Raw genomic sequence first — 26,379 nt, forward strand, 5'->3', positions numbered from 1 at the left:
TTTGAAAAAAGATCAGAGACATTCATGTTAAGAATAATTTAGTTGACTATCAAACACAGGTTCTCTGGTTTTTGTCGATCTGAGAAAACGAAATAATATGACTAACTCTTCTAATGTTACTATGAAAAGTTTAATTTGTTTATTTGGCAAAATACACGTAAAGTGTAAGAATGTAAAATATTTCATCAAACCTATTTGATTAATAAATGAAAATACTATTTACTAATGTGGTCCTCATAATACATTCAAAATTACTATTGGCTTAAGATAAACAATATGGTGTTAAATGCTGTTTCTCGCTTTACTGCTCTCTAAAAATCATTCGTTTCCCTCTGTTCAATTTCGAAACGCCACAATGCATCCTTGTGATCATAAATAAGCTCGGCATAACTAAATCCTCTACTGTATCCTAGAAACCCCACATAATCAGCATCACATAGCTTGCTTCCTAAAGGCTGACAGTGTTGTACAAGTGCAGTAACCATTTCAGTCTTTCTTTTTCGCGAGCTAATATTTCATATTATTCGTTCAAGTATTGCATAGTACTCACACATATGGGGTTTGTAACCACAGCAGGCGAACTCTGGAAGAGCACGGAATAGCCCAATAAGTTACGTTAATATCAATGTATTGGAAAATAATAATCTTAAAACTTACGTAGATGCAAATTTTGTTTTTCTTAACTTGTTCTTACCGCTAACTTTTTTCTAAATATAAAGAGTCCCAGAACATCTGCTTCCAAAGGTCTCAGTTCGGTCAAAATTGACACACTTTACTTGAATGTGACCTAGGACCGCGGCTGTGACTCTGTGGCATGCGTGCCATATATATATATATATATATATATATATATATATATATATATATATATATATATATATATATATATATATATATATATATATATATATATATATATATATATAGTTTGATTGAGTAAATAATGAAAGGGTAAGAGAGATGTTTGGTAATAAAAAGAGTATGGTTGAGAGAACAGAAGAGAGTGTATTGAAATGGTTTGGTCACATGGAGAGAATGAGTGAGAAAAAATTGACAAAGATGATATATGTGTCTGAGGTGGAGGAACGAGGAGAAGTGGGAGACCAAGCTGGAGGTGGAAGAATGGAGTGAAAAAGATTTTGAGAGATCGGGGCCTGAACACACAGGAGGGTTAAAGGCGTGCAAGGAATAGAGTGAATTGGAACGATGTAGTATGCAGGGGTCGACGCGCTGTCAATGGATTGAACCAGGGCATGTGAAGCGTCCGGGGTAAACCATGGAAAGTTTTGTGGGGCTTGGATGTGGAAAGGGAGCTGTGGTTCTGGTGCATATGTGTGTGCGTGTGTATGTATATGTATGTGTGTATATGTATATATGTTTTGAATATATATATATATATATATATATATATATATATATATATATATATATATATATATATATATATATATATATATATATTCTTTCTTTCATACTATTCGCCGTTTCCCGCGTCAGCGAGGTAGCGTTAAGAACAGAGGACTGGGCCTCTGAGGAAACATCCTCATCCAGCCCCCTTCTCTGTTCCTTCCTTTGGAAAATAAAAAAAAAAAACGAGGGGAGGATTTCCAGCCCCCCCCCCCCCCGCTCCCTCCCCTTTTAGTCGCCTTCTACGACACGCAGGGAATACGTGGGAAGTATTCTTTCTCCCCTATCCCCAGGGATTATATATATATATATATATATATATATATATATATATATATATATATATATATATATATATATATATTATCCCTGGGGATAGGGGAGTAAGAATACTTCCCACGTATTCCCTGCGTGTCGTAGAAGGCGACTAAAAGGGGAGGGAGCGGGGGGCTGGAAATCCTCCCCTCTCTTTTTTTTTTTCTAATTTTCCAAAAGAAGGAACAGAGAATTGGGCCAGGTGAGGGTATTCCCTCAAATGCCCAGTCCTCTGTTCTTAACGCTACCTCGCTAATGCGGGAAATGGCGAATAGTTTGAAAAAAAAGAAATATGTATATATTATATATATATATATATATATATATATATATATATATATATATATATATATATATATATATATATATATATATATATATAGTCAATGATAATAGCAATAATTTTGCAGCTCAAAATTCCTCTGGCTACACGAAAGATTTCCGAAATTATCCACAATTTGAACTCACGCTCTGAAAAAGCTTCGCCATTTTTTATCTACGCACCCATAAGGAGAAGGAAGCAGAATCACTCATCTTTAAAACTTCGCCCTTGGCTCTATATAGTTTTACTGAAAAATATCATGTAATAAAATATCCCGGAAGGACTCAGTTCAGCCAAAATGTCTAGGCCGAGATCGCTGGGCCAGCTATCATCATTTCATTTGTTTGCAGATTTTTGCGTATCTTCATGTATGCACTGAAAGAATATATAATAAAACAAGAGATCAGACATTGAATCATCACTACACTTGATTATGTTTACAATAAGGATGAGCAAAGATCAGTAACATCACAATAGATGTCATAATGAAACTACATAAGCATATTTAGAAGTAATGGAGACGTGTGGAGCAAAGTGGTATATAATCTCATATAGGAATCAATTGCGCCAAAGTCTTACATAAAGTTAAAAACTCTGTCACTTATTTCTTGGTTGTTATCTGTTATTTCATAATATTCTTTCATTTCATTTCATATCCTTTTTTTATCAGTTTATCATTGCGCTATTTAATGTTTGTCGATGTAAACAATTTACCTCTGTACGCCCTGGATTCGAACCCGGGTCAAACACCTGACCGTCCTTGGCGCAAAGGGGTGACTTGTTTACGTCGATTTCATGTGACTGAAGGTGGCTGAGGTGTATGTCTATCTATGTTTGGGAGACTGACCTGGTGAGGACACAAAGACAAAATAACTATCTTTTCTTTGGATGTCCACAATTCCTTTTTTTTTTTTTTTCAGATATATCATTGTCCATCCCGCTCATCTGAACACAACCTTGGATACTTGAATGACATACACTGTGTTATTCCAGTATGTTTCGCCTAGTTTTAACCAACTTCGGCATGTTTTGGTCATTACACCTGAAAATTGGGCATTTCAAGAGGAGTATGAAAAAGATGATGAAGCTTTCAATAGAACATCATTCAAAGAAAATAAAACAACTAATAAGCAAATGATATAGGTCACTACTTAATCATATGAAAACAAACTTCAAGTAAAACTTCATCACTAAGTGGTAAGCACAGCATAGTTTGGTAGACTTGTTTCGCCAGGCGATAGCATCCTTTCTTCGTTAGAACACACCCCACATACCACTGATGCCTTATATACGAATAATCATGGTTCCACATATAACCAGTGCTCTTGAATTTGTCTTTCATTTTCAATGTGACATTTAGTGAGTGGTGTGTGTGTGTGTGTGTGTGTGTGGTTGACGGAGATCCATTTCAATACATCAATCAGCTGGTAGCTTGTACTATGTTGATCTATTTTAGGGTAATTGAAAATTACTTTGTCACCAGAAACAAATATTGCCAAGGTGATCTTCATAATGATAAGCAACACCGTAATGAAACTGAAGTTAATAACTGGTGATTATCGTTTCATTAAACAATGTGGAATTATATATTTCCATAAAAGGAGGGCCTAGATTTACTAAAACGTATCTTAAACCTAAAGATGTAACTTGAATTCGATGAAGATACGGAAGATTTGTTAGATTTTTCACCAGAAAATCTGATACGGCTCGAGTTTAAGTATAAACTGGTGGCGTTCAGGGGGATTTATAGATTTTGCTAAAAAAGATATTCTTATATATGAAATTATTGGAATGAATAGAAATACTTTTAAAATTTTAGAATATCAAGGGAAAGCTGATGCTAATGAGTGAAGATTTAGGCATGGAGAAATTAGAAGATAAAATGGAAATGACGTCAAAAGTTGCGGATTTGGAACGACGAACGATAAGGTGGATCCATCACTCCCATCATTGTTCCCGCGCTTTTCGTTGTGAGTTATCCAAGGCGGGAGTGGTGGAGAATCTGTGTTTGACAATCGATTTGAGATATCGGCAGTATGGGCACAACAGGAGATGTAGTGATCGATCAGCGCATCAGAGATATTCAGAGAGAATATCTAGAGTTCCTCGAAGATGATGTAAGTACTTGTTGTATTGTATTATGACAGAACATTGAGTGCCAGGTCTAATCTGATTATGCCAAGGGTTCCCAACTCTTCCTCTGTACCTCTTGGGCATCCTGACAGGTTCCCAGGTACCCCTAAAAATTAACCATCAAAAATTGATGAAATATTGATTTTATGTTATTTCATTATGAAATATGTAATAGACTATATAAGGCTTTTATACTGATTTGTAACGGGGGTGTTCTATATTGCTTATGTTTAACATTACTCATGGTGTTCACTGTACAGCAGTGTACACCATGGTTATGCTCTGAGACTCCTATGTATCCCTTGAGAAGTGCAAATGTACCCCTAGGATTTTATACTGATTAGTAATGGGGGTGTTTTATATTGCTTTTGTTGTACATGACTCATGGTGCACACTGTACAGCCTTATACCATTGTTATACTCTCAGACCCCTATGTATGTACCCCTTGAGAAGCGCAAATGTACTGTACTCCAGGTTTGGAACCCCTGTTCTAAGCCATTATGTGTAGGTCTTGATGTTATTACACAGCCATTTTACATTATAGGTGTAGATTAAGACCTGGTTCCTCACAAACTGAAGACGTCATTAAATTTAACATGCTGAAAAAGATGTACAATTCCAGTGACATATCTGAATGTTAATTTTTGTGCATGGTTTATTAGCTTGTAGAGGTAAGTAATATTTTCCTTTTATACAAGAATCGCATGTTTTACAGGAGGAGTCTGGAGTCTATACTCAGCTAGTACGTGATATGGTGACAAATGGGGAATGTCGCCTAGTTGTTAACATCAACGATCTCCGCAAGAAGAATCAACTACGGGTCACTGGGTAAGTTGTGCCAATTAATGCAAAGTTATTGGAAAGATGTAGTTGGTAAAATACCAGTTTAGCTATGCATCGAACCTATCTTTGGATATTCTGCAGTGGTAGGATAATAGATGATTTATCAGTTTCTTTTTGCATGGGAAGCAGCTCTGGATATCGGATTTATCAGTTTCTTTTTGCATGGGAAGCAGCTCTGGATATCGACTGATTTTGTTGTGTGATGTTAGTTTAGTATTAAATGAATACAGTATCAGTTCCAGAGCATGATTTCTGACATTAGGTGTATTTAGCGATATTAGGTGAGGTAATTCTATTGAGGGTATTAGGTAAAATGTCGGGTCTTACCTAACTGCAATACAACATGGTGATTGTCTAGAATAACTCTACATCACTGTTAGATTTGAATATTGAATGACTGTGATTCGAAATGTTAAGTTTAATGTTTAGAGACATTATTGGTAGTTTTGAAGCATTATATAGGGCTTTGTATTTTACTGAATGATATCAAATAAAGCCTAAAGGGTTACTCGTAAGTTTTTAGGGATAGTATGGGGTGAATTTATGTGTAGGAAGGTCATACATTTTTTAGATATCAACAGGACATACGGAAATCTCATTTAATAGTCCATTGGTAGCAGAAATTTTTAAACATTTTAATCATTGGCCATTGGGAATCACACATCATTTGTTTGTTGACATCTATTACCATGATGGTGGTGCATTTTCATGTGTGATTATTGTATGTTGACCAGAGTAAAGAATATTGGGATCATTCTTGGCTACTCGGTATGTTGGGTGAGGTTCTCATAGGTTCAGTAAATTTATTACAACTGTAATGTAATATATGTTTATCCATTGATTAATGCCATGGCTTTCTTGATATACCATTGCCTCCTTATATGTTAACATTCACTGACAGTGAACAGGTAAAGCAACCTTTCACAGGTATTTCTTTGATCACAGTGTACTTATAGAGCATATTACTAAAACATGAGTTGTTTCCCAAAGCTAGTTCTGATATTGGGCTGAAACAGACTTACAATTTGGATGCATGCATACAAAGAACTACAAGTGGCATGCAGAAGACAAAGGGAAATATCCCTATAATGGTGTGGTAGTACCTAAAATGATATTAATCACAGAGGTATTTTCCTTTTCTGTGCAGATTTTGAGGATTCTATTGTATAGTCATGCTGAATCCACTTCATGGTATTATTTTGGATAGCTCACTATCAGTTGGCTGGTTTTGCAACAGTGCTTTAAACAGGGAGTTGCTGTATGTCAGATGTCATATGGGATGGTAAAACATTTAATTGGTTCTGTTGATCTCTATGAATTTTAATCCACTAAAAAGTATGGTATTGCATTGTCAGAATGGGGATCAAGAAATAATCATAAGGATGCTATTGTATTAACAGATTATTTCATTAGTTGACAGGGTTTATTACCCTTTTATGTTCAGACATGGTGGGCAAATCTTACCCCTATGGTGGCTGATGACACTGGTTTCATCATGAAAAAATTCCCTGGTTTGATAGATAATAATGCATGTTTTATCATTAAAAAGCATTTTTTTTTCCTGGTTGGTTAACAAAGCTTTTGTGATGCCATGGCTGTTGCAAATGCAAGACCATTTACTGAGCTTCAGATTGATAACTTTTTTGATCATTTCAGAATTGTAATGACCATAATAGGCTTATCTTTGTAAGAATAAAAATTCAGATGAAGATGTGATTGTTGAATGATTTTTTCAGGCTTTTGAATTCAGCATATGAGGAACTGCCAGCTTTTCACCGTGCCCTGAAGGAGTTTGTAGCATCAGTTGACACTAATTTTGCCAAAACACAAGAAGAACTGTTTGTTGGATTTGAAGGCAGTTTTGGCAGCAAACACGTATCTCCACGCACATTAAATGCTAGAAACCTTGGAAATTTGGTGTGTGTGGAAGGCATTGTCACAAAATGTAAGTGCCAGCCCAGTAATAGTTGAATTGTTTTGATATGAGAGAATTACACATAAATGATTTTTGCAGGCACTAGCTAGTTATGCATGAAAATGTACACTTAATTCACATGTATACTCAACATTAGATATTTCCTTTAAATTTTAACTTAATTGCTTCCCAATATTTTTTGTTGCATTTCTACTAAAGAAAAAAAGTTTAATGGTTTTAGAGTCCTTTTGTGCCCTTTGTGATAAACTCATTTTTTTAACAAATGAATTCAGCTAGATTTTGCATATGACAGGTTCACTGGTACGACCCAAAGTGGTGCGATCTGTACACTACTGCCCTACTACAAAGAAGACATTGGAAAGACGTTACACAGATATGACATCCTATGATCCATTTCCATCAAGTGCCATATACCCAACAAAGGATGAAGATGGTGAGATCATTTTCATATACTTTTTGTTATTCATTTGTCCAATAAGCTCCTCTCATTTCAAAAAGTTAGACCACATTTCAGATTAGATTTTGAGATGAATGAAAAATAATGTTTGAGAATGTGACTCAGTTATGGATTAACACCAGATTTACTGTTATTATTCAGAGGGTGAGTGCTGAACTTATAGATGATAACCTGTTATTTGATGAGGATTGTGAAAGGCTTTTCTGTTTTGTTTAATTACTGAATCAGAGAGTGCAATAAGCACAAGCAAAGCCACTTTGAATGCTTAGTCCCAAGATTGTTCATATTGCTTGCAGCCATCAGAACAGTATGGGATGTACAGTGGGTAAATGTTAGAAAGTTTTGGATAAATATTTACAAATTGTTTTGGAAAGAGGGGCAAGTATGAAGTCTGTTGGGGATGAAAGAGCTTGGGAAGTGAGTCAGTTGTTGTTCGCTGATGATACAGCGCTGGTGGCTGATTCATGTGAGAAACTGCAGAAGCTGGTGACTGAGTTTGGTAAAGTGTGTGGAAGAAGGAAGTTAAGAGTAAATGTGAATAAGAGCAAGGTTATTAGGTACAGTAGGGTTGAGGGTCAAGTCAATTGGGAGGTGAGTTTGAATGGAGAAAAACTGGAGGAAGTGAAGTGTTTTAGATATCTGGGAGTGGATATGGCAGCGGATGGAACCATGGAAGCGGAAGTGGATCATAGGGTGGGGGAGGGGGCGAAAATCCTGGGGGCCTTGAAGAATGTGTGGAAGTCGAGAACATTATCTCGGAAAGCAAAAATGGGTATGTTTGAAGGAATAGTGGTTCCAACAATGTTGTATGGTTGCGAGGCGTGGGCTATGGATAGAGTTGTGCGCAGGAGGATGGATGTGCTGGAAGTGAGATGTTTGAGGACAATGTGTGGTGTGAGGTGGTTTGATCGAGTGAGTAACGTAAGGGTAAGAGAGATGTGTGGAAATGAAAAGAACGTGGTTGAGAGAGCAGAAGAGGGTGTTTTGAAGTGGTTTGGGCACATGGAGAGGATGAGTGAGGAAAGATTGACCAAGAGGATATATGTGTCGGAGGTGGAGGGAACAAGGAGAAGAGGGAGACCAAATTGGAGATGGAAAGATGGAGTGAAAAAGATTTTGTGTGATCGGGGCCTGAGCATGCAGGAGGGTGAAAGGAGGGCAAGGAATAGAGTGAATTGGAGCGATGTGGTATACCGGGGTTGACGTGCTGTCAGTGGATTGAAGCAGGGCATGTGAAGCGTCTGGGGTAAACCATGGAAAGCTGTGTAGGTATGTATATTTGCGTGTGTGGACGTATGGATATACATGTGTATGGGGGGGGGTTGGGCCATTTCTTTCGTCTGTTTCCTTGCGCTACCTCGCAAACGCGGGAGACAGCGACAAAGTATAATAAATATAAATAAATAATTTACAAATTGTACTGGAGTAGCTAGGCTGTTTTGGTTACAAGGGCCTGTGGGTTGTGGCCTCCGTGAGCATGGTTGACCAATGCCTCAGCTCAACAGCTTGAATGTTGCATGAGCTGTAAAGGCAGGAGACTTGCAACATCAACTCAAAGATATATTAAACAGTCAGGGTAAACATTGCCCCCACTGTATGCCATGTCGATCCATTTCAATTTATCCCATGCATGCCTGTCACCAACCTGAATGCTCAGGCCCTGATACTTGTCTTAAATTTTCATTCCTTACACACTCAATGGATCATGACACTACACATTTTCCTTAGGGTTTTCATTTATCTTAATCCTTTCTTTTGTGTTCAGGCCCAAACAATACACGTCTGTTGGGATGAGTATTATTTTAAACATCCCCATGCTTACCCTAACAGACACTGACCTCTTCTTCAACACACCCCTTAATGACAATGCAACCTTTGCCCTTTCTCTTACTGTGACGTACTTCAGCTTCCATTGTTTCATTTTCTACTGTGGCCTGCCCTGTATTCCTAAGTCACTTAACTTCCTTTAGGTCCTTCCTATTATAACAAAATGCTGACATCTTATTCATAGAACTTAAAATGCAAAAGATCAGAATAACTGATAAAATTGGAAGATGGTTTTACAGTCTTAACAGATCACAACTACTTTCTCTTAATAAGGCTATATCCAGTACCTTTACAAAGATCTAGTTCCCCAAGGAATTTAACTTGCACCCCATTTGTTTTTCATTCTTATGACTGATATTGACTCGGTCACATATCAGTTTCATATCCTTTGCAGTTTGTTGAGTATTCCTGGTAAATTATATGGGAGGGTATTGATTGAGAGGGTGAAGGCATGTACAGAGCATCAGATTGGGGAAGAGCAGTGTGGTTTCAGAAGTGGTAGAGGATGTGTGGATCAGGTGTTTGCTTTGAAGAATGTATGTGAGAAATACTTAGAAAAGCAAATGGATTTGTATGTAGCATTTATGGATCTGGAGAAGGCATATGATAGAGTTGATAGAGATGCTCTGTGGAAGGTATTAAGAATATATGGTGTGGGAGGCAAGTTGTTAGAAGCAGTGAAAAGTTTTTGTCGAGGATGTAAGGCATGTGTACGTGTAGGAAGAGAGGAAAGTGATTGGTTCTCAGTGAATGTAGGTTTGCGGCAGGGGTGTGTGATGTCTCCATGGTTGTTTAATTTGTTTATGGATGGGGTTGTTAGGGAGGTGAATGCAAGAGTTTTGGAAAGAGGGGCAAGTATGAAGTCTGTTGGGGATGAGAGAGCTTGGGAAGTGAGTCAGTTGTTGTGTGCTTATGATACAGCGCTGGTGGCTGATTCATGTGAGAAACTGCAGAAGCTGGTGACTGAGTTTGGTAAAGTGTGTGAAAGAAGAAAGTTAAGAGTAAATGTGAATAAGAGCAAGGTTATTAGGTACAGTAGGGTTGAGGGTCAAGTCAATTGGGAGGTGAGTTTGAATGGAGAAAAACTGGAGGAAGTGAAGTGTTTTAGATATCTGGGAGTGGATCTGGCAGGGGATAGAAACATGGAAGCGGAAGTGGATCATAGGGTGGGGGAGGGGGCGAAAATTCTGGGAGCCTTGAAGAATGTGTGGAAGTCGAGAACATTATCTCGGAAAGCAAAAATGGGTATGTTTGAAGGAATAGTGGTTCCGACAATGTTGTATGGTTGCGAGGCGTGGACTATGGATAGAGTTGTGCGCAGGAGGATGGATGTGCTGGAAATGAGATGTTTGAGGACAATGTGTGGTGTGAGGTGGTTTGATCGAGTAAGTAACGTAAAGGTAAGAGAGATGTGTGGAAATAAAAAGAGCGTGGTTGAGAGAGCAGAAGAGGGTGTTTTGAAATGGTTTGGTCACATGGAGAGAATGAGTGAGGAGAGATTGACCAAGAGGATATATGTGTCGGAGGTGGAGGGAACGAGGAGAAGAGGGAGACCAAATTGGAGGTGGAAAGATGGAGTGAAAAAGATTTTGTGTGATCGGGGCCTGAACATGCAGGAGGGTGAAAGGAGGGCAAGGAATAGAGTGAATTGGAGTGATGTGGTATACCGGGGTTGACATGCTGTCAGTGGATTGAATCAAGGCATGTGAAGCGTCTGGGGTAAACCATGGAAAGCTGTGTAGGTATGTATATTTGCGTGTTTGGACTTATTTATATACATGTGTATGGGGGTGGGTGGGCCATTTCTTTCGTCTGTTTCCTTGCGCTACCTTGCAAACGCGGGAGACAGCGACAAAGTATAAAAAAAAAAAAAAATATATATATATATATATTTTATCACTGAGGATAGGGGAGAAAGAATACTTCCAACGTATTCTCTGCGTGTCGTAGAGGGCGACTAAAAGGGGAGGGAGCGGGGGGCTGGAAATCCTCCCCTCTTTTTTTTTTTTTTTTTTTTTTTTTTTTTTCTCCAAAAGAAGGAACAGAGAAGGGGGCCAGGTGAGGATATTCCCTCAGAGGCACAGTCCTCTGTTCTTAACGCTACCTTGCTAACGCGGGAAATGGCGAATAGCTTGAAAGAAAGAAAGAAATATATATATATATATATGCCTATCATATGCCTTATGGATCTGGAGAAGGCATATGATAGAGTTGATAGAGATGCTCTGTGGAAGGTATTAAGAATATATGGTGTGGGAGGCAAGTTGTTAGAAGCAGTGAAAAGTTTTTATCGAGGATGTAAAGCATGTGTACGTGTAGGAAGAGAGGAAAGTGATTGGTTCTCAGTGAATGTAGGTTTGTGGCAGGGGTGTGTGATGTCTACATGGTTGTTTAATTTGTTTATGGATGGGGTTGTTAGGGAGGTGAATGCAAGAGTTTTGGAAAGGAGGGGCAAGTATGAAGTCTGTTGGGGATGAGAGAGCTTGGGAAGTGAGTCAGTTGTTGTTCGCTGATGATACAGCGCTGGTGGCTGATTCATGTGAGAAACTGCAGAAGCTGGTGACTGAGTTTGGTAAAGTGTGTGAAAGAAGAAAGTTAAGAGTAAATGTGAATAAGAGCAAGGTTATTAAGTACAGTAGGGTTGAGGGTCAAGTCAATTGGGAGGTGAGTTTGAATGGAGAAAAACTGAAGGAAGTGAAGTGTTTTAGATATCTGGGAGTGGATCTGTCAGCGGATGGAACCATGGAAGCGGAAGTGGATCATAGGGTGGGGGAGGGGGCGAAAATTCTGGGAGCCTTGAAGAATGTGTGGAAGTCGAGAACATTATCTCGGAAAGCAAAAATGGGTATGTTTGAAGGAATAGTGGTTCCAACAATGTTGTATGGTTGCGAGGCGTGGGCTATGGATAGAGTTGTGTGCAGGAGGATGGATGTGCTGGAAATGAGATGTTTGAGGACAATGTGTGGTGTGAGGTGGTTTGATCGAGTAAGTAACGTAAATGTAAGACAGATGTGTGGAAATAAAAAGAGCATGGTTGAGAGAGCAAAAGAGGGTGTTTTGAAATGGTTCGGGCACATGGAGAGAATGAGTGAGGAAAGATTCACCAAGAGAATATGTGTCGGAGGTGGAGGGAACGAGGAGAAGAGGGAGACCAAATTGGAGGTGGAAAGATGGAGTGAAAAAGATTTTGTGTGATCGGGGCCTGAGCATGCAGGAGGGTGAAAGGAGGGCAAGGAATAGAGTGAATTGGAGCGATGTGGTATACTGGGGTTGACGTGCTGTCAGTGGATTGAATCAAGGCATGTGAAGCGTCTGGGGTAAACCATGGAAAGCTGTGTAGGTATGTATATTTGCGTGTGTGGACGTATGTATATACATGTGTATGGGGGTGGGTTGGGCCATTTCTTTCGTCTGTTTCCTTGCGCTACCTCGCAAACGCGGGAGACAGCGACAAAGCAAAAAATATATATATATATATATATATATATATATATATATTTTTATATATTTTTTTTTTTTTTTTTTTTTTTTTTTCAAACTATTCGCCATTTCCCGCGTTAGCGAGGTAGCGTTAAGAACAGAGGACTGGGCCTTTGAGTGAATATCCTCACCTGGCCCCCTTCTCTGTTCCTTATTTTGGAAAAATATATATGTATATATATGTGTGTGTGTGTGTGTGTATGTGTGTATATATATATGCATATATGTGTGTGTGTGTGTGTGTGTGTATATATCTATATATCTATATATATATATAATATATATATATTTTTTTTTTTTTTTTTTTTTTTTTTTTTTTTGTCCTGTCTCCCGCATTTGCGAGGTAGCGCAAGGAAACAGACGAAAGAAAATGGCCCAACCCACCCCCATACACATGTATATACATACGTCCACACACGCAAATATACATACCTACACAGCTTTCCATGGTTTACCCCAGACGCTTCACATGCCTTGATTCAATCCACTGACAGCACGTCAACCCCGGTATACCACATCGCTCCAATTCACTCTATTCCTTGCCCTCCTTTCACCCTCCTGCATGTTCAGGTCCCGATCACACAAAATCTTTTTCACTCCATCTTTCCACCTCCAATTTGGTCTCCCTCTTCTCCTCGTTCCCTCCACCTCCGACACATATATCCTCTTGGTCAATCTTTCCTCACTCATTCTCTCATGTGACCAAACCATTTCAAAACACCCTCTTCTGCTCTCTCAACCACGCTCTTTTTATTTCCACACATCTCTCTTACCCTTACGTTACTTACTCGATCAAACCACCTCACACCACACATTGTCCTCAAACATTTCATTTCCAGCACATCCATCCTCCTGCACACAACTCTATCCATAGTCCACGCCTCGCAACCATACAACATTGTTGGAACCACTATTCCTTCAAACATACCCATTTTTGCTTTCCGAGATAATGTTCTCGACTTCCACACATTCTTCAAGGCTCCCAGAATTTTCGCCCCCTCCCCCACCCTATGATCCACTTCCGCTTCCATGTTTCCATCCGCTGCCAGATCCACTCCTAGATATCTAAAACACTTCACTTCCTCCAGTTTTTCTCCATTCAAACTCACCTCCCAATTGACTTGACCCTCAACCCTACTGTACCTAATAACCTTGCTCTTATTCACATTTACTCTTAACTTTCTTCTTTCACACACTTTACCAAACTCAGTCACCAGCTTCTGCAGTTTCTCACATGAATCAGCCACCAGCGCTGTATCATCAGCGAACAACAACTGACTCACTTCCCAAGCTCTCTCATCCCCAACAGACTTCATACTTGCCCCTCTTTCCAAAACTCTTGCATTCACCTCCCTAACAACCCCATCCATAAACAAATTAAACAACCATGGAGACATCACACACCCCTGCCTCAAACCTACATTCACTGAGAACCAATCACTTTCCTCTCTTCCTACACGTACACATGCCTTACATCCTCGATAAAAACTTTTCACTGCTTCTAACAACATCTAGGTTACTAGGTTATATATAAATATATTTTTTTTTTTTTTTTTTTTTTTTTATACTTTGTCGCTGTCTCCCGCGTTTGCGAGGTAGCGCAAGGAAACAGACGAAAGAAATGGCCCAACCCCCCCCATACACATGTACATACGTCCACACACGCAAATATACATACCTACACAGCTTTCCATGGTTTACCCCAGACGCTTCACATGCCTTGATTCAATCCACTGACAGCACGTCAACCCCTGTATACCACATCGCTCCAATTCACTCTATTCCTTGCCCTCCTTTCACCCTCCTGCATGTTCAGGCCCCGATCACACAAAATCTTTTTCACTCCATCTTTCCACCTCCAATTTGGTCTCCCTCTTCTCCTCGTTCCCTCCACCTCCGACACATATATCCTCTTGGTCAATCTTTCCTCACTCATTCTCTCCATGTGCCCAAACCATTTCAAAACACCCTCTTCTGCTCTCTCAACCACGCTCTTTTTATTTCCACACATCTCTCTTACCCTTACGTTACTTACTCGATCAAACCACCTCACACCACACATTGTCCTCAAACATCTCATTTCCAGCACATCCATCCTCCTGCACACAACTCTATCCATAGCCCACGCCTCGCAACCATACAACATTGTTGGAACCACTATTCCTTCAAACATACCCATTTTTGCTTTCCGAGATAATGTTCTCGACTTCCACACATTTTTCAAGGCTCCCAAAATTTTCGCCCCCTCCCCCACCCTATGATCCACTTCCGCTTCCATGGTTCCATCCACTGACAGATCCACTCCCAGATATCTAAAACACTTCACTTCCTCCAGTTTTTCTCCATTCAAACTCACCTCCCAATTGACTTGACCCTCACCCCTACTGTACCTAATAACCTTGCTCTTATTCACATTTACTCTTAACTTTCTTCTTCCACACACTTTACCAAACTCAGTCACCAGCTTCTGCAGTTTCTCACATGAATCAGCCACCAGCGCTGTATCATCAGCGAACAACAACTGACTCACTTCCCAAGCTCTCTCATCCCCAACAGACTTCATACTTGCCCCTCTTTCCAGGACTCTTGCATTTACCTCCCTAACAACCCCATCCATAAACAAATTAAACAACCATGGAGACATCACACACCCCTGCCGCAAACCTACATTCACTGAGAACCAATCACTTTCCTCTCTTCCTACACGTACACATGCCTTACATCCTCGATAAAAACTTTTCACTGCTTCTAACAACTTGCCTCCCACACCATATATTCTTAATACCTTCCACAGAGCATCTCTATCAACTCTATCATATGCCTTCTCCAGATCCATAAATGCTACATACAAATCCATTTGCTTTTCTAAGTATTTCTCACATACATTCTTCAAAGCAAACACCTGATCCACACATCCTCTACCACTTCTGAAACCGCACTGCTCTTCCCCAATCTGATGCTCTGTACATGCCTTCACCCTCTCAATCAATACCCTCCCATATAATTTACCAGGAATACTCAACAAACTTATACCTCTGTAATTTGAGCACTCACTCTTATCCCCTTTGCCTTTGTACAATGGCACTATGCACGCATTCCGCCAATCCTCAGGCACCTCACCATGAGTCATACATACATTAAATAACCTTACCAACCAGTCAACAATACAGTCACCCCCCTTTTTAATAAATTCCACTGCAATACCATCCAAACCTGCTGCCTTGCCGGCTTTCATCTTCCGCAAAGCTTTCACTACCTCTTCTCTGTTTACCAAATCATTTTCCCTAACCCTCTCACTTTGCACACCACCTCGACCAAAACACCCTATATCTGCCACTCTGTCATCAGACACATTCAACAAACCTTCAAAATACTCATTCCATCTCCTTCTCACATCACCGCTACTTGTTATCACCTCCCCATTTACGCCCTTCACTGAAGTTCCCATTTGCTCCCTTGTCTTACGCACCCTATTTACCTCCTTCCAGAACATCTTTTTATTCTCCCTAAAATTTACTGATAGTCTCTCACCCCAACTCTCATTTGCCCTTTTTTTCACCTCTTGCACCTTTCTCTTGACCTCCTGTCTCTTTCTTTTATACTTCTCCCACTCAATTGCATTTTTTCCCTGCAAAAATCGTCCAAATGCCTCTCTCTTCTCTTTCACTAATACTCTTACTTCTTCATCCCACCACTCACTACCCTTTCTAAACAGCCCACCTCCCACTCTTCTCATGCCACAAGCATCTTTTGCGCAATCCATCACTGATTCCCTAAATACATCCCATTCCTCCCCCACTCCCCTTACTTCCATTGTTCTCACCTTTTTCCATTCTGTACACAGTCTCTCCTGGTACTTCCCCACACAGGTCTCCTTCCCAAGCTCACTCACTCTCACCACCTTCTTCACCCCAACATTCACTCCTCTTTTCTGAAAACCCATACTAATCTTCACCTTAGCCTCCACAAGATAATGATCAGACATCCCTCCAGTTGCACCTCTCAGCACATTAACATCCAAAAGTCTCTCTTTCGCACGCCTGTCAATTAACACGTAATCCAATAACGCTCTCTGGCCATCTCTCCTACTTACATAAGTATACTTATGTATATCTCGCTTTTTAAACCAGGTATTCCCAATCATCAGTCCTTTTTCAGCACATAAATCTACAAGCTCTTCACCATTTCCATTTACAACACTGAACACCCCATGCATACCAATTATTCCCTCAACTGCCACATTACTCACCTTTGCATTCAAATCACCCATCACTATGACCCGGTCTCGTGCATCAAAACCGCTAACACACTCATTCAGCTGCTCCCAAAACACTTGCCTCTCATGATCTTTCTTCTCATGCCCAGGTGCATATGCACCAATAATCACCCACCTCTCTCCATCAACTTTCAATTTTACCCATATTAATCGAGAATTTACTTTCTTACATTCTATCACATACTCCCACAACTCCTGTTTCAGGAGTATTGCTACTCCTTCCCTTGCTCTTGTCCTCTCACTAACCCCTGACTTCACTCCCCAGACATTTCCAAACCACTCTTCCCCTTTACCCTTGAGCTTCGTTTCACTCAGAGCCAAAACATCCAGGTTCCTTTCCTCAAACATACTACCTATCTCTCCTTTTTTCACATCTTGGTTACATCCACACACATTTAGGCACCCCACTCTGAGCCTTCGAGGAGGATGATCACTCCCCGCGTGACTCCTTCTTCTGTTTCCCATTTTAGAAAGTTAATACAAGGAGGGGAGGATTTCCGGCCCCCCGCTCCCGTCCCCTCTAGTCGCTTTCTACGACACGAGAGGAATACGTGGGAAGTATTCTTTCACCCCTATCCCCAGGGATAATATACATATATATATATACATATACACACACACACACATACACACACATACGCACATACACACACACACACACATACATATATATACATATGAAAAATGTAAGAAACAATTTAGAAAACAAACTTTTAGATTGAAATGAACATATATATGTTACAAATACTCTACTGGTCCTCGTCTTTGCAAGGACGGTAGATTTGTAATATAGCACAACTCAGGATAACGCTATCTTAACGTTATAGGGTTAAACAAACATCAAGGTTAGAATTACTTATAATGAAAAGAATTCAAATGTACAAGGTGAACACATAAATCAGGCACGAATCATTTACGTTAACACTGAACATGAGTTTAACATTGAACATATGTTAACAATTCCAGATAAGATTTCAAACCAGGAGATCTCTTTCCGTTGACACTTTGCTCGATAGCATTACATTTAGTTAGATTCTGACGTGACACAGTAACAATCGTTGCACTTAGCTAACCTGACGCAACACAGTAACATCATTGTTATACTTAGTTAAGCTTGACTTGACACAGTAACATATCATTACACTTAGTTAAGCTTGGCATGACACAGTAAACATCTTACAACCTAGTCATACTTGACGGGACACAGTAACATCTTACAACCTAGGGCAGCGGTGGCTACGGGGTTCGAGACAGGGAAAGCCTACATTACCTTTAGTTGGGCTCGACACAGGTGAAGGAATCAAGGTCTCAGACGATCGTCTGAGCTTTTATCTGAATGACCAACAAGGCAGGAACAGCTGGCCACGCCTCGACCCGCCACCTAGTTCTACTATAGGTCACAATGACACAATTGCCCTTGATAGGTCAAGAGACTGGTTGTCACGCCCTCTCCTCGACTTGATTGGCTGAAGGAGGCCTAAGGTCCGGCCTACACATGTGGCGTGCATCCAGCCTCCTCTGTTCCTTTTTTATATATATATATATATATATATATATATATATATATATATATATATATACATTTTTTTTATTATTATACTTTGTCGCTGTCTCCCGCGTTTGCGAGGTAGCGCAAGGAAACAGACGAAAGAAATGGCCCAACCCCCCCCCCCCCCCCATACACATGTATATACATACGTCCACACACGCAAATATACATACCTACACAGCTTTCCATGGTTTACCCCAGACGCTTCACATGCCTTGATTCAATCCACTGACAGCACGTCAACCCCGGTATACCACATCGCTCCAATTCACTCTATTCCTTGCCCTCACTTCCCAAGCTCTCTCATCCCCAACAGACTTCATACTTGCCCCTCTTTCCAAAACTCTTGCATTTACCTCCCTAACAACCCCCTCCATAAACAAATTAAACAACCATGGAGACATCACACACCCCTGCCTCAAACCTACATTCACTGAGAACCAATCACTTTCCTCTCTTCCTACACGTACACATGCCTTACATCCTCAATAAAAACTTTACACTGCTTCTAACAACTTGCCTCCCACACCATATATTCTTAATACCTTCCACAAAGCATCTCTATCAACTCTATCATATGCCTTCTCCAGATCCATAAATGCTACATACAAATCCATTTGCTTTTCTAAGTATTTCTCACATACATTCTTCAAAGCAAACACCTGATCCACACATCCTCTACCACTTCTGAAACCACACTGCTCTTCCCCAATCTGATGCTCTGTACATGCCTTCACCCTCTCAACCAATAGCCTCCCATATAATTTGCCAGGAATACTCAACAAACTTATACCTCTGTAATTTGAGCACTCACTCTTATCCCCTTTGCCTTTGTACAATGGCACTATGCATGCATTCCGCCAATCCTCAGGCACCTCACCATGAGTCATACATACATTGAATAACCTTACCAACCAGTCAACAATACAGTCACCCCCTTTCTTAATAAATTCCACTGCAATACCATCCAAACCTGCTGCCTTGCCGGCCTTCATCTTCCGCAAAGCTTTTACTACCTCTTCTCTGTTTACCAACTCATTTTCCCTAACCCTCGCACTTTGCACACTACCTCGACCAAAACACCCTATATCTGCCACTCTATCATCAAACACATTCAACAAACCTTCAAAATACTCACTCCATCTCCTTCTCACACCACCACTACTTGTTATCACCTCCCCATTTGCGCCCTTCACTGAAGTTCCCATTTGCTCCCTTGTCTTACGCACTTTATTTACCTCCTTCCAGAACATCTTTTTATTCTCCCTAAAATTTAATGTTACTCTCTCACCCCAACTCTCATTTGCCCTATTTTTCACCTCTTGCACCTTTCTCTTGACCTCCTGTCTCTTTCTTTTATACGTCTCCCACTCAATTTCATTTTTTCCCTGCAAAAATCGTCCAAATGCCTCTCTCTTCTCTTTCACTAATACTCTTACTTCTTCATCCCACCACTCACTACCCTTTCTAATCAACCCACCTCCCACTCTTCTCATGCCACAAGCATCTTTTGCGCAATCCATCACTGATTCCCTGAATACATCCCATTCCTCCCCCAACATTTATATATATATATATATGTTGTCCCTGGGGATAGGGGTGAAAGAATACTTCCCACGCATTCCTCACGTGTCGTAGAAGGCTACTAGAGGGGACGGGAGCGGGGGGCCAGAAATCCTCCCCTCCTTGTATTTTAACTTTCTAAAAATGGGAAACAGAAGGAGTCACGCTGGGAGTGCTCATCCTCCTCGTAGACTCAGATTGGGGTGTCTAAATTTGTGTGGATGTAACCAAGATGTGAAAAAAGGAGATATAGGTAGTATATTTGAGGAAAGTAACCTAGATGTTTTGGCTCTGAGTGAAACGAAGCTCAAGGGTAAAGGGGAAGAGTGGTTTGGGAATGTCTTGGGAGTAAAGTCAGGGGTTAGTGAGAGGACAAGAGCAAGGGAAGTAGTAGCAGTACTCCTGAAACAGGAGTTGTGGGAGTATGTGATAGAATGTAAGAAAGTAAATTCTCGATTAATATGGGTAAAACTGAAAGTCGATGGAGAGAGATGGGTGATTATTGGTGCACATGCACCTGGGCATGAGAAGAAAGATCATGAGAGGCAAGTGTTTTGGGAGCAGCTGAATGAGTGTGTTAGTGGTTTTGATGCACGCGACCGGGTTATAATGATGGGTGATTTGAATGCAAAGGTGAGTAATGTGGCAGTTGAGGGAATAATTGGTATACATGGGGTGTTCAGTGTTGTAAATGGAAATGGTGAAGAGCTTGTAGATTTATGTGCTGAAAAAGGACTGGTGATTGGGAATACCTGGTTTAAAAAGCGAGATATACAGAAGTATACGTATGTAAGTAGGAGAGATGGCCAGAGAGCGTTATTGGATTACGTGTTAATTGACAGGCGCGCGAAAGAGAGACTTTTGGATGTTAATGTGCTGAGAGGTGCAACTGGAGGGATGTCTGATCATTATCTTGTGGAGGCTAAGGTGAAGATTTGTATGGGTTTTCAGAAAAGAAGAGTGAATGTTGAGGTGAAGAGGGTGGTGAGAGTAAGTGAGCTTGAGAAGGAGACTTGTGTGAGGAAGTACCAGGAGAGACTGAGTACAGAATGAAAAAAGGTGAGAACAATGGAAGTAAGGGGAGTGGGGGAGGAATGGGATGTATTTAGGGAAGCAGTGATGGATTGCGCAAAAGATGCTTGTGGCATGAGAAGCGTGGGAGGTGAGTTGATTAGAAAGGGTAGTGAGTGGTGGGATGAAGAAGTAAGATTATTAGTGAAAGAGAAGAGAGAGGCATTTGGACGATTTTTGCAGGGAAAAAATGCAATTGAGTGGGAGATGTATAAAAGAAAGAGACAGGAGGTCAAGAGAAATGTGCAAGAGGTGAAAAATAGGGCAAATGAGAGTTGGGGTGAGAGAGTATCATTAAATTTTAGGGAGAATAAAAAGATGTTCTGGAAGGAGGTAAATAAAGTACGTAAGACAAGGGAGCAGATGGGAACTTAAGTGAAGGGCGCTAATGGGGAGGTGATAACAAGTAGTGGTGATGTGAGAAGGAGATGGAGTGAGTATTTTGAAGGTTTGTTGAATGTGTTTGATGTTAGAGTGGCAGATATAGGGTGTTTTGGTCGAGGTGGTGTGCAAAGTGAGAGGGTTAGGGAAAATGATTTGGTAAACAGAGAAGAGGTAGTAAAAGCTTTGCGGAAGATGAAAGCCGGCAAGGCAGCAGGTTTGGATGGTATTGCAGTGGAATCTATTAAAAAAGGGGGTGACTGTATTGTTGGCTGGTTGGTAAGGTTATTTAATGTATGTATGACTCATGGTGAGGTGCCTGAGGATTGGCGGAATTCGTGCATTGTACCATTGTACAAAGGCAAAGGGGATAAGAGTGAGTGCTCAAATTACAGAGGTATAAGTTTGTTGAATATTCCTGGTAAATTATATGGGAGGGTATTGATTGATAGGGTGAAGGCATGTACAGAGCATCAGATTGGGGAAGAGCAGTGTGGTTTCAGAAGTAGTAGAGGATGTGTGGATCAGGTGTTTGCTTTGAAGAATGTATGTGAGAAATACTTAGAAAAGCAAATGGATTTGTATGTAGCATTTATGGATCTGGAGAAGGCATATGATAGAGTTGATAGAGATGCTCAGTGGAAGGTATTAAGAATATATGGTGTGGGAGGCAAGTTGTTAGAAGCAGTGAAAAGTTTTTATCGAGGATGTAAGGCATGTGTATGTTGTAGGAAGAGAGGAAAGTGATTGGTTCTCAGTGAATGTAGGTTTGCAGCAGGGATGTGTGATGTCTCCATGGTTGTTTAATTTGTTTATGGATGGGGTTGTTAGGGAGGTGAATGCAAGAGTTTTGGAAAGAGGGGCAAGTATGAAGTCTGTTGGGGATGAGAGAGCTTGGGAAGTGAGTCAGTTGTTGTGTGCTTATGATACAGCGCTGGTGGCTGATTCATGTGAGAAACTGCAGAAGCTGGTGACTGAGTTTGGTAAAGTGTGTGAAAGAAGAAAGTTAAGAGTAAATATGAATAAGAGCAAGGTTATTAGGTACAGTAGGGTTGAGGGTCAAGTCAATTGGGAGGTAAGTTTGAATGGAGAAAAACTGGAGGAAGTAAAGTGTTTTAGATATCTGGGAGTGGATCTGGCAGCGGATGGAACCATGGAAGCGGAAGTGAATCATAGGGTGGGGGAGGGGGCGAAAATCCTGGGAGCCTTGAAGAATCTGTGGAAGTCAAGAACATTATCTCGGAAAGCAAAAATGGGTATGTTTGAAGGAATAGTGGTTCCAACAATGTTGTATGGTTGCGAGGCGTGGGCTATGGATAGAGTTGTGCGCAGGAGGGTGGATGTGCTGGAAATGAGATGTTTGAGGACAATGTGTGGTGTGAGGTGGTTTGATCGAGTAAGTAATGTAAGGGTAAGAGAGATGTGTGGAAATAAAAAGAGCGTGGTTGAGAGAGCAGAAGAGGGTGTTTTGAAATGGTTTGGGTACATGGAGAGAATAAGTGAGGAAAGATTGACCAAGAGGATATATGTGTCGAAGGTGGAGGGAACGAGGAGAAGTGGGAGACCAAATTGGAGGTGGAAAGATGGAGTGAAAAAGATTTTGAGTGATCGGGGCCTGAACATGCAGGAGGGTGAAAGGCGGGCAAGGAATAGAGTGAATTGGATCGATGTGGTATACCGGGGTTGACGTGCTGTCAGTGGATTGAATCAGGGCATGTGAAGCGTCTGGGGTAAACCATGGAAAGTTGTGTGGGGCCTGGATGTGGAAAGGGAGCTGTGGTTTCGGGCATAATTGCATGACAGATAGAGACTGAGTGTGAACGAATGGGGCCTTTGTTGTCTTTTCCTAGCGCTACCTCGCACACATGAGGGGGGAGGGGATGGTATTCCATGTGTGGCGAGGTGGCGATGGGAATGAATAAAGGCAGACAGTGTGAATTGTGTGCATGTGTATGTATGTATGTGTCTGTGTGTGTATATATATGTGTACATTGAGATGTATAGATATGTATTTTGCGTGTGTGGACGTGTATGTATATACATGTGTACGGGGGTGGGTTGGGCCGTTTCTTTCGTCTGTTTCCTTGCGCTACCTCGCAAACGCGGGAGACAGCGACAAAGCAAAATAAATAAATAAGATAACACATACACATGTACATATTCGTACTTGCTGCCTTCATCCATTCCCGCCGCCGCCCCACCACACATGAAATGGCACCCCCTCCCCCCATGTGTGCGCGAGGGAGCACAAGGAAAAGACAACAAAAGCCACATTCATTCACACTCAGTCTCTAGCTGTCATGTGTAATGCACCAAAACCACAGCTCCCTTTGCATGTCCAGGCCCTGCAAAACTTTCCATGGTTTACCCCAGACACTTCGCATATAATATAAGAACAGGACAAGAATCAAATGCTTTGTTTAATCATGGAAGAAATTATGACCATTGTATTGACTGGAGTAACGCTGATTCAGTTATTAACTATATCTCCTTTACCACGAGAAACATCATTGAATCTTCTGTTATTGAACACACAAATGACTGTAACATTAATATTTGTGAAGGTCTATACAAACAGGATAGCTATGTCATAGGCAGAATTTTTAAACTTCCATTTCCTGTCCACATAATAAAAATTTTATGGTGGCATGATTCCAGACCTGAACACCACCATCCGATAACGCTTGTTTACCAATGGCGTCTGAGCTACATCTCTTCCTTGTTTATCAGCTGAGTGCTCTGTGACTTCTGTCTTGTTCTGTTAATATTCTTGAACATGCAGTTAAATGAAAGTCATGAAAAGGATAGAGTGAAATGGAGTGATATGGTATATATGCTGTCATTGGACTATAACAGGGCATATGAAGCACCCTGGGGAAACCACAGAAAGGTATGTGGGGCATCATTGTGGGTAGGAGGCTGTGATTGCAGTGCATCACACATGACAGCTATAGAATAGATGTGCTCTTGGCCATACTTCACACAGAGAACAGTGAAAAAATAAGAAAAATTCTTCATTATTGTGAGATAGTATAATGGCTGTTGAATACAGGCGATTCATGCACAACAACAGTTCACATAGCAACATTTCATGATAAAGACATCTTACAATTACAGTGGGAATTCATAGAACAACTTTTAAGTTTTTACAAAGATGACTTATTAGAAAGAAATTTTAAAAGTATTTTCACTTCCTCAAAAATGTGTAAATACTTTCTCTTTTCTTTTCATTTTCATAATCCTCTCTATATTTCAGTGAAGGCCTAGGCTTGATGTGGACTTTTGTCTGTGATTGGAGCCATCAGTGTTGAAAATAAGATTGATAAGGATATATTTAAATATATTGTAAAGTTTTTCATTTATGATGACTTAAATAATGCTAAGCAAATGACATTAGATTCCAGCCTGTGACATTTCACCTCTTAAGGAACACTTAAGTTTTCATGCTCTTAATGTGCTATAAAAGTGAGATCCATGTATCTTGAAAGTGTTAGAATTGGTAATATGTGACCAAATAATCAACAAATGAAAATGTCACATACTGAAATGGATAGATTTACTTTGGACAAATTGAAGTTTGACAGACAATTTATCATCTGAACCCTCTTTCCCACCACCTCCTTCAGTTCCTCATCACCAACTTTCTTAGTGAGAATTATCAATTTCTGACTTACAATTAAAATGGCAACGAGTGCTGAATCAGACAGGCTACTTTACATTATGATAGAATACGTGAAAGTGTGGTATATTGATGGTAGCTGTTTCAGTTAGTCTTCATTTAAAAATTAGACTCTGAAAGATAAGTAAGGCCCCTCATGACGAGTTTCAGTTACTCACTCAGCAACTTTCTGCTATAAGATCACCTTGGAATGTAACCCCATCATTCTATGAGGACCTCTTGTACTTGACCAGTGATTATAACTAAACTGCTATGGTGATTTTAGGATGTATGAACTTATAGGCCCCTAAGGCTAAAAGAAATTGTTAGTGTTACTTTTGTAGTGCTATACAATATTTACAAAGTGTAACTGTTGATAATGTACCAATTTTACCCATATCTGGAAATTCAAATGTATCTTTTAATATAAACCTGTGATGTAGCTTTCTGAGTATCTTTTGTAGTATTGATATAGTGTAACATATAGTTTTTGATTGTTTTATGTTTTTTGTGTCATGTGATTCAGTACAATATTTGATAATATTTCTTTTATATTTTTTAGGTAATCTTTTGGAGACAGAATATGGTCTTTGTGTGTACAAGGACCATCAGACTATTACTATCCAGGAAATGCCAGAGAAATCTCCAGCTGGGCAGTTGCCACGTTCTGTTGATATTGTGTTAGACAATGACCTGGTAGACAAGTGTAAACCTGGAGATAGGATTCAAGTAAGCCCCTTCTAATCATATGTATACATATGTTGACATATGGTATAAGATGAAATTTTAGAATGATATAAAGGATAGGGGAGAAAGAATACTTCCCACGCATTCCCTGCGTACCATAGAAGGCAACTAAACAGGGTGGGATTGGGGGCCTAGAAACCCTCCCCTCCTTGTATTTTAACTTTCTATAAGGGGAAACAGAAGAAGGAGTCATTCAGGGAGTGCTCATCCTCCTCAAAGGCTCCAATTGTGGTGTCTAAATGTGTGTAGATGTAACCAAGATGAGAAAAAAAAGGAGAGATAGGTAGTACTTTTGAGGAAAGGAACCTGGGTGTTTTGGCTCTGAGTGAAACAAAGCTCAAGGGTAAAGAGGAAGAGTGGTTTAGGAATGTTGTGGGAGTAAAGTTAGGGGTTGGTGAGAGGATAAGAGCAAA

General features: G+C 40.3%; 1 protein-coding gene across 1 annotated transcript in view; it reads left to right on the forward strand.

Moving 5' to 3' along the window:
- Nucleotides 1–4,003: 4,003 nt before the first annotated feature.
- The window catches only part of Mcm3 (minichromosome maintenance 3), a 75,470-nt gene continuing 53,094 nt past the window's right edge, over nucleotides 4,004–26,379 (forward strand). The window contains exons 1-5 of the mRNA XM_071674722.1: nucleotides 4,004–4,161; nucleotides 4,894–5,006; nucleotides 6,758–6,966; nucleotides 7,250–7,390; nucleotides 25,782–25,948. Of these exons, the coding sequence (XP_071530823.1) occupies nucleotides 4,081–4,161; nucleotides 4,894–5,006; nucleotides 6,758–6,966; nucleotides 7,250–7,390; nucleotides 25,782–25,948 (711 nt within the window). The 5' untranslated portion in view covers nucleotides 4,004–4,080. The remainder of the gene's footprint in view (nucleotides 4,162–4,893; nucleotides 5,007–6,757; nucleotides 6,967–7,249; nucleotides 7,391–25,781; nucleotides 25,949–26,379) is intronic.

Source organism: Panulirus ornatus, chromosome 20, assembly GCF_036320965.1.
Source record: "Panulirus ornatus isolate Po-2019 chromosome 20, ASM3632096v1, whole genome shotgun sequence".
NCBI lineage: Eukaryota > Metazoa > Arthropoda > Malacostraca > Decapoda > Palinuridae > Panulirus > Panulirus ornatus.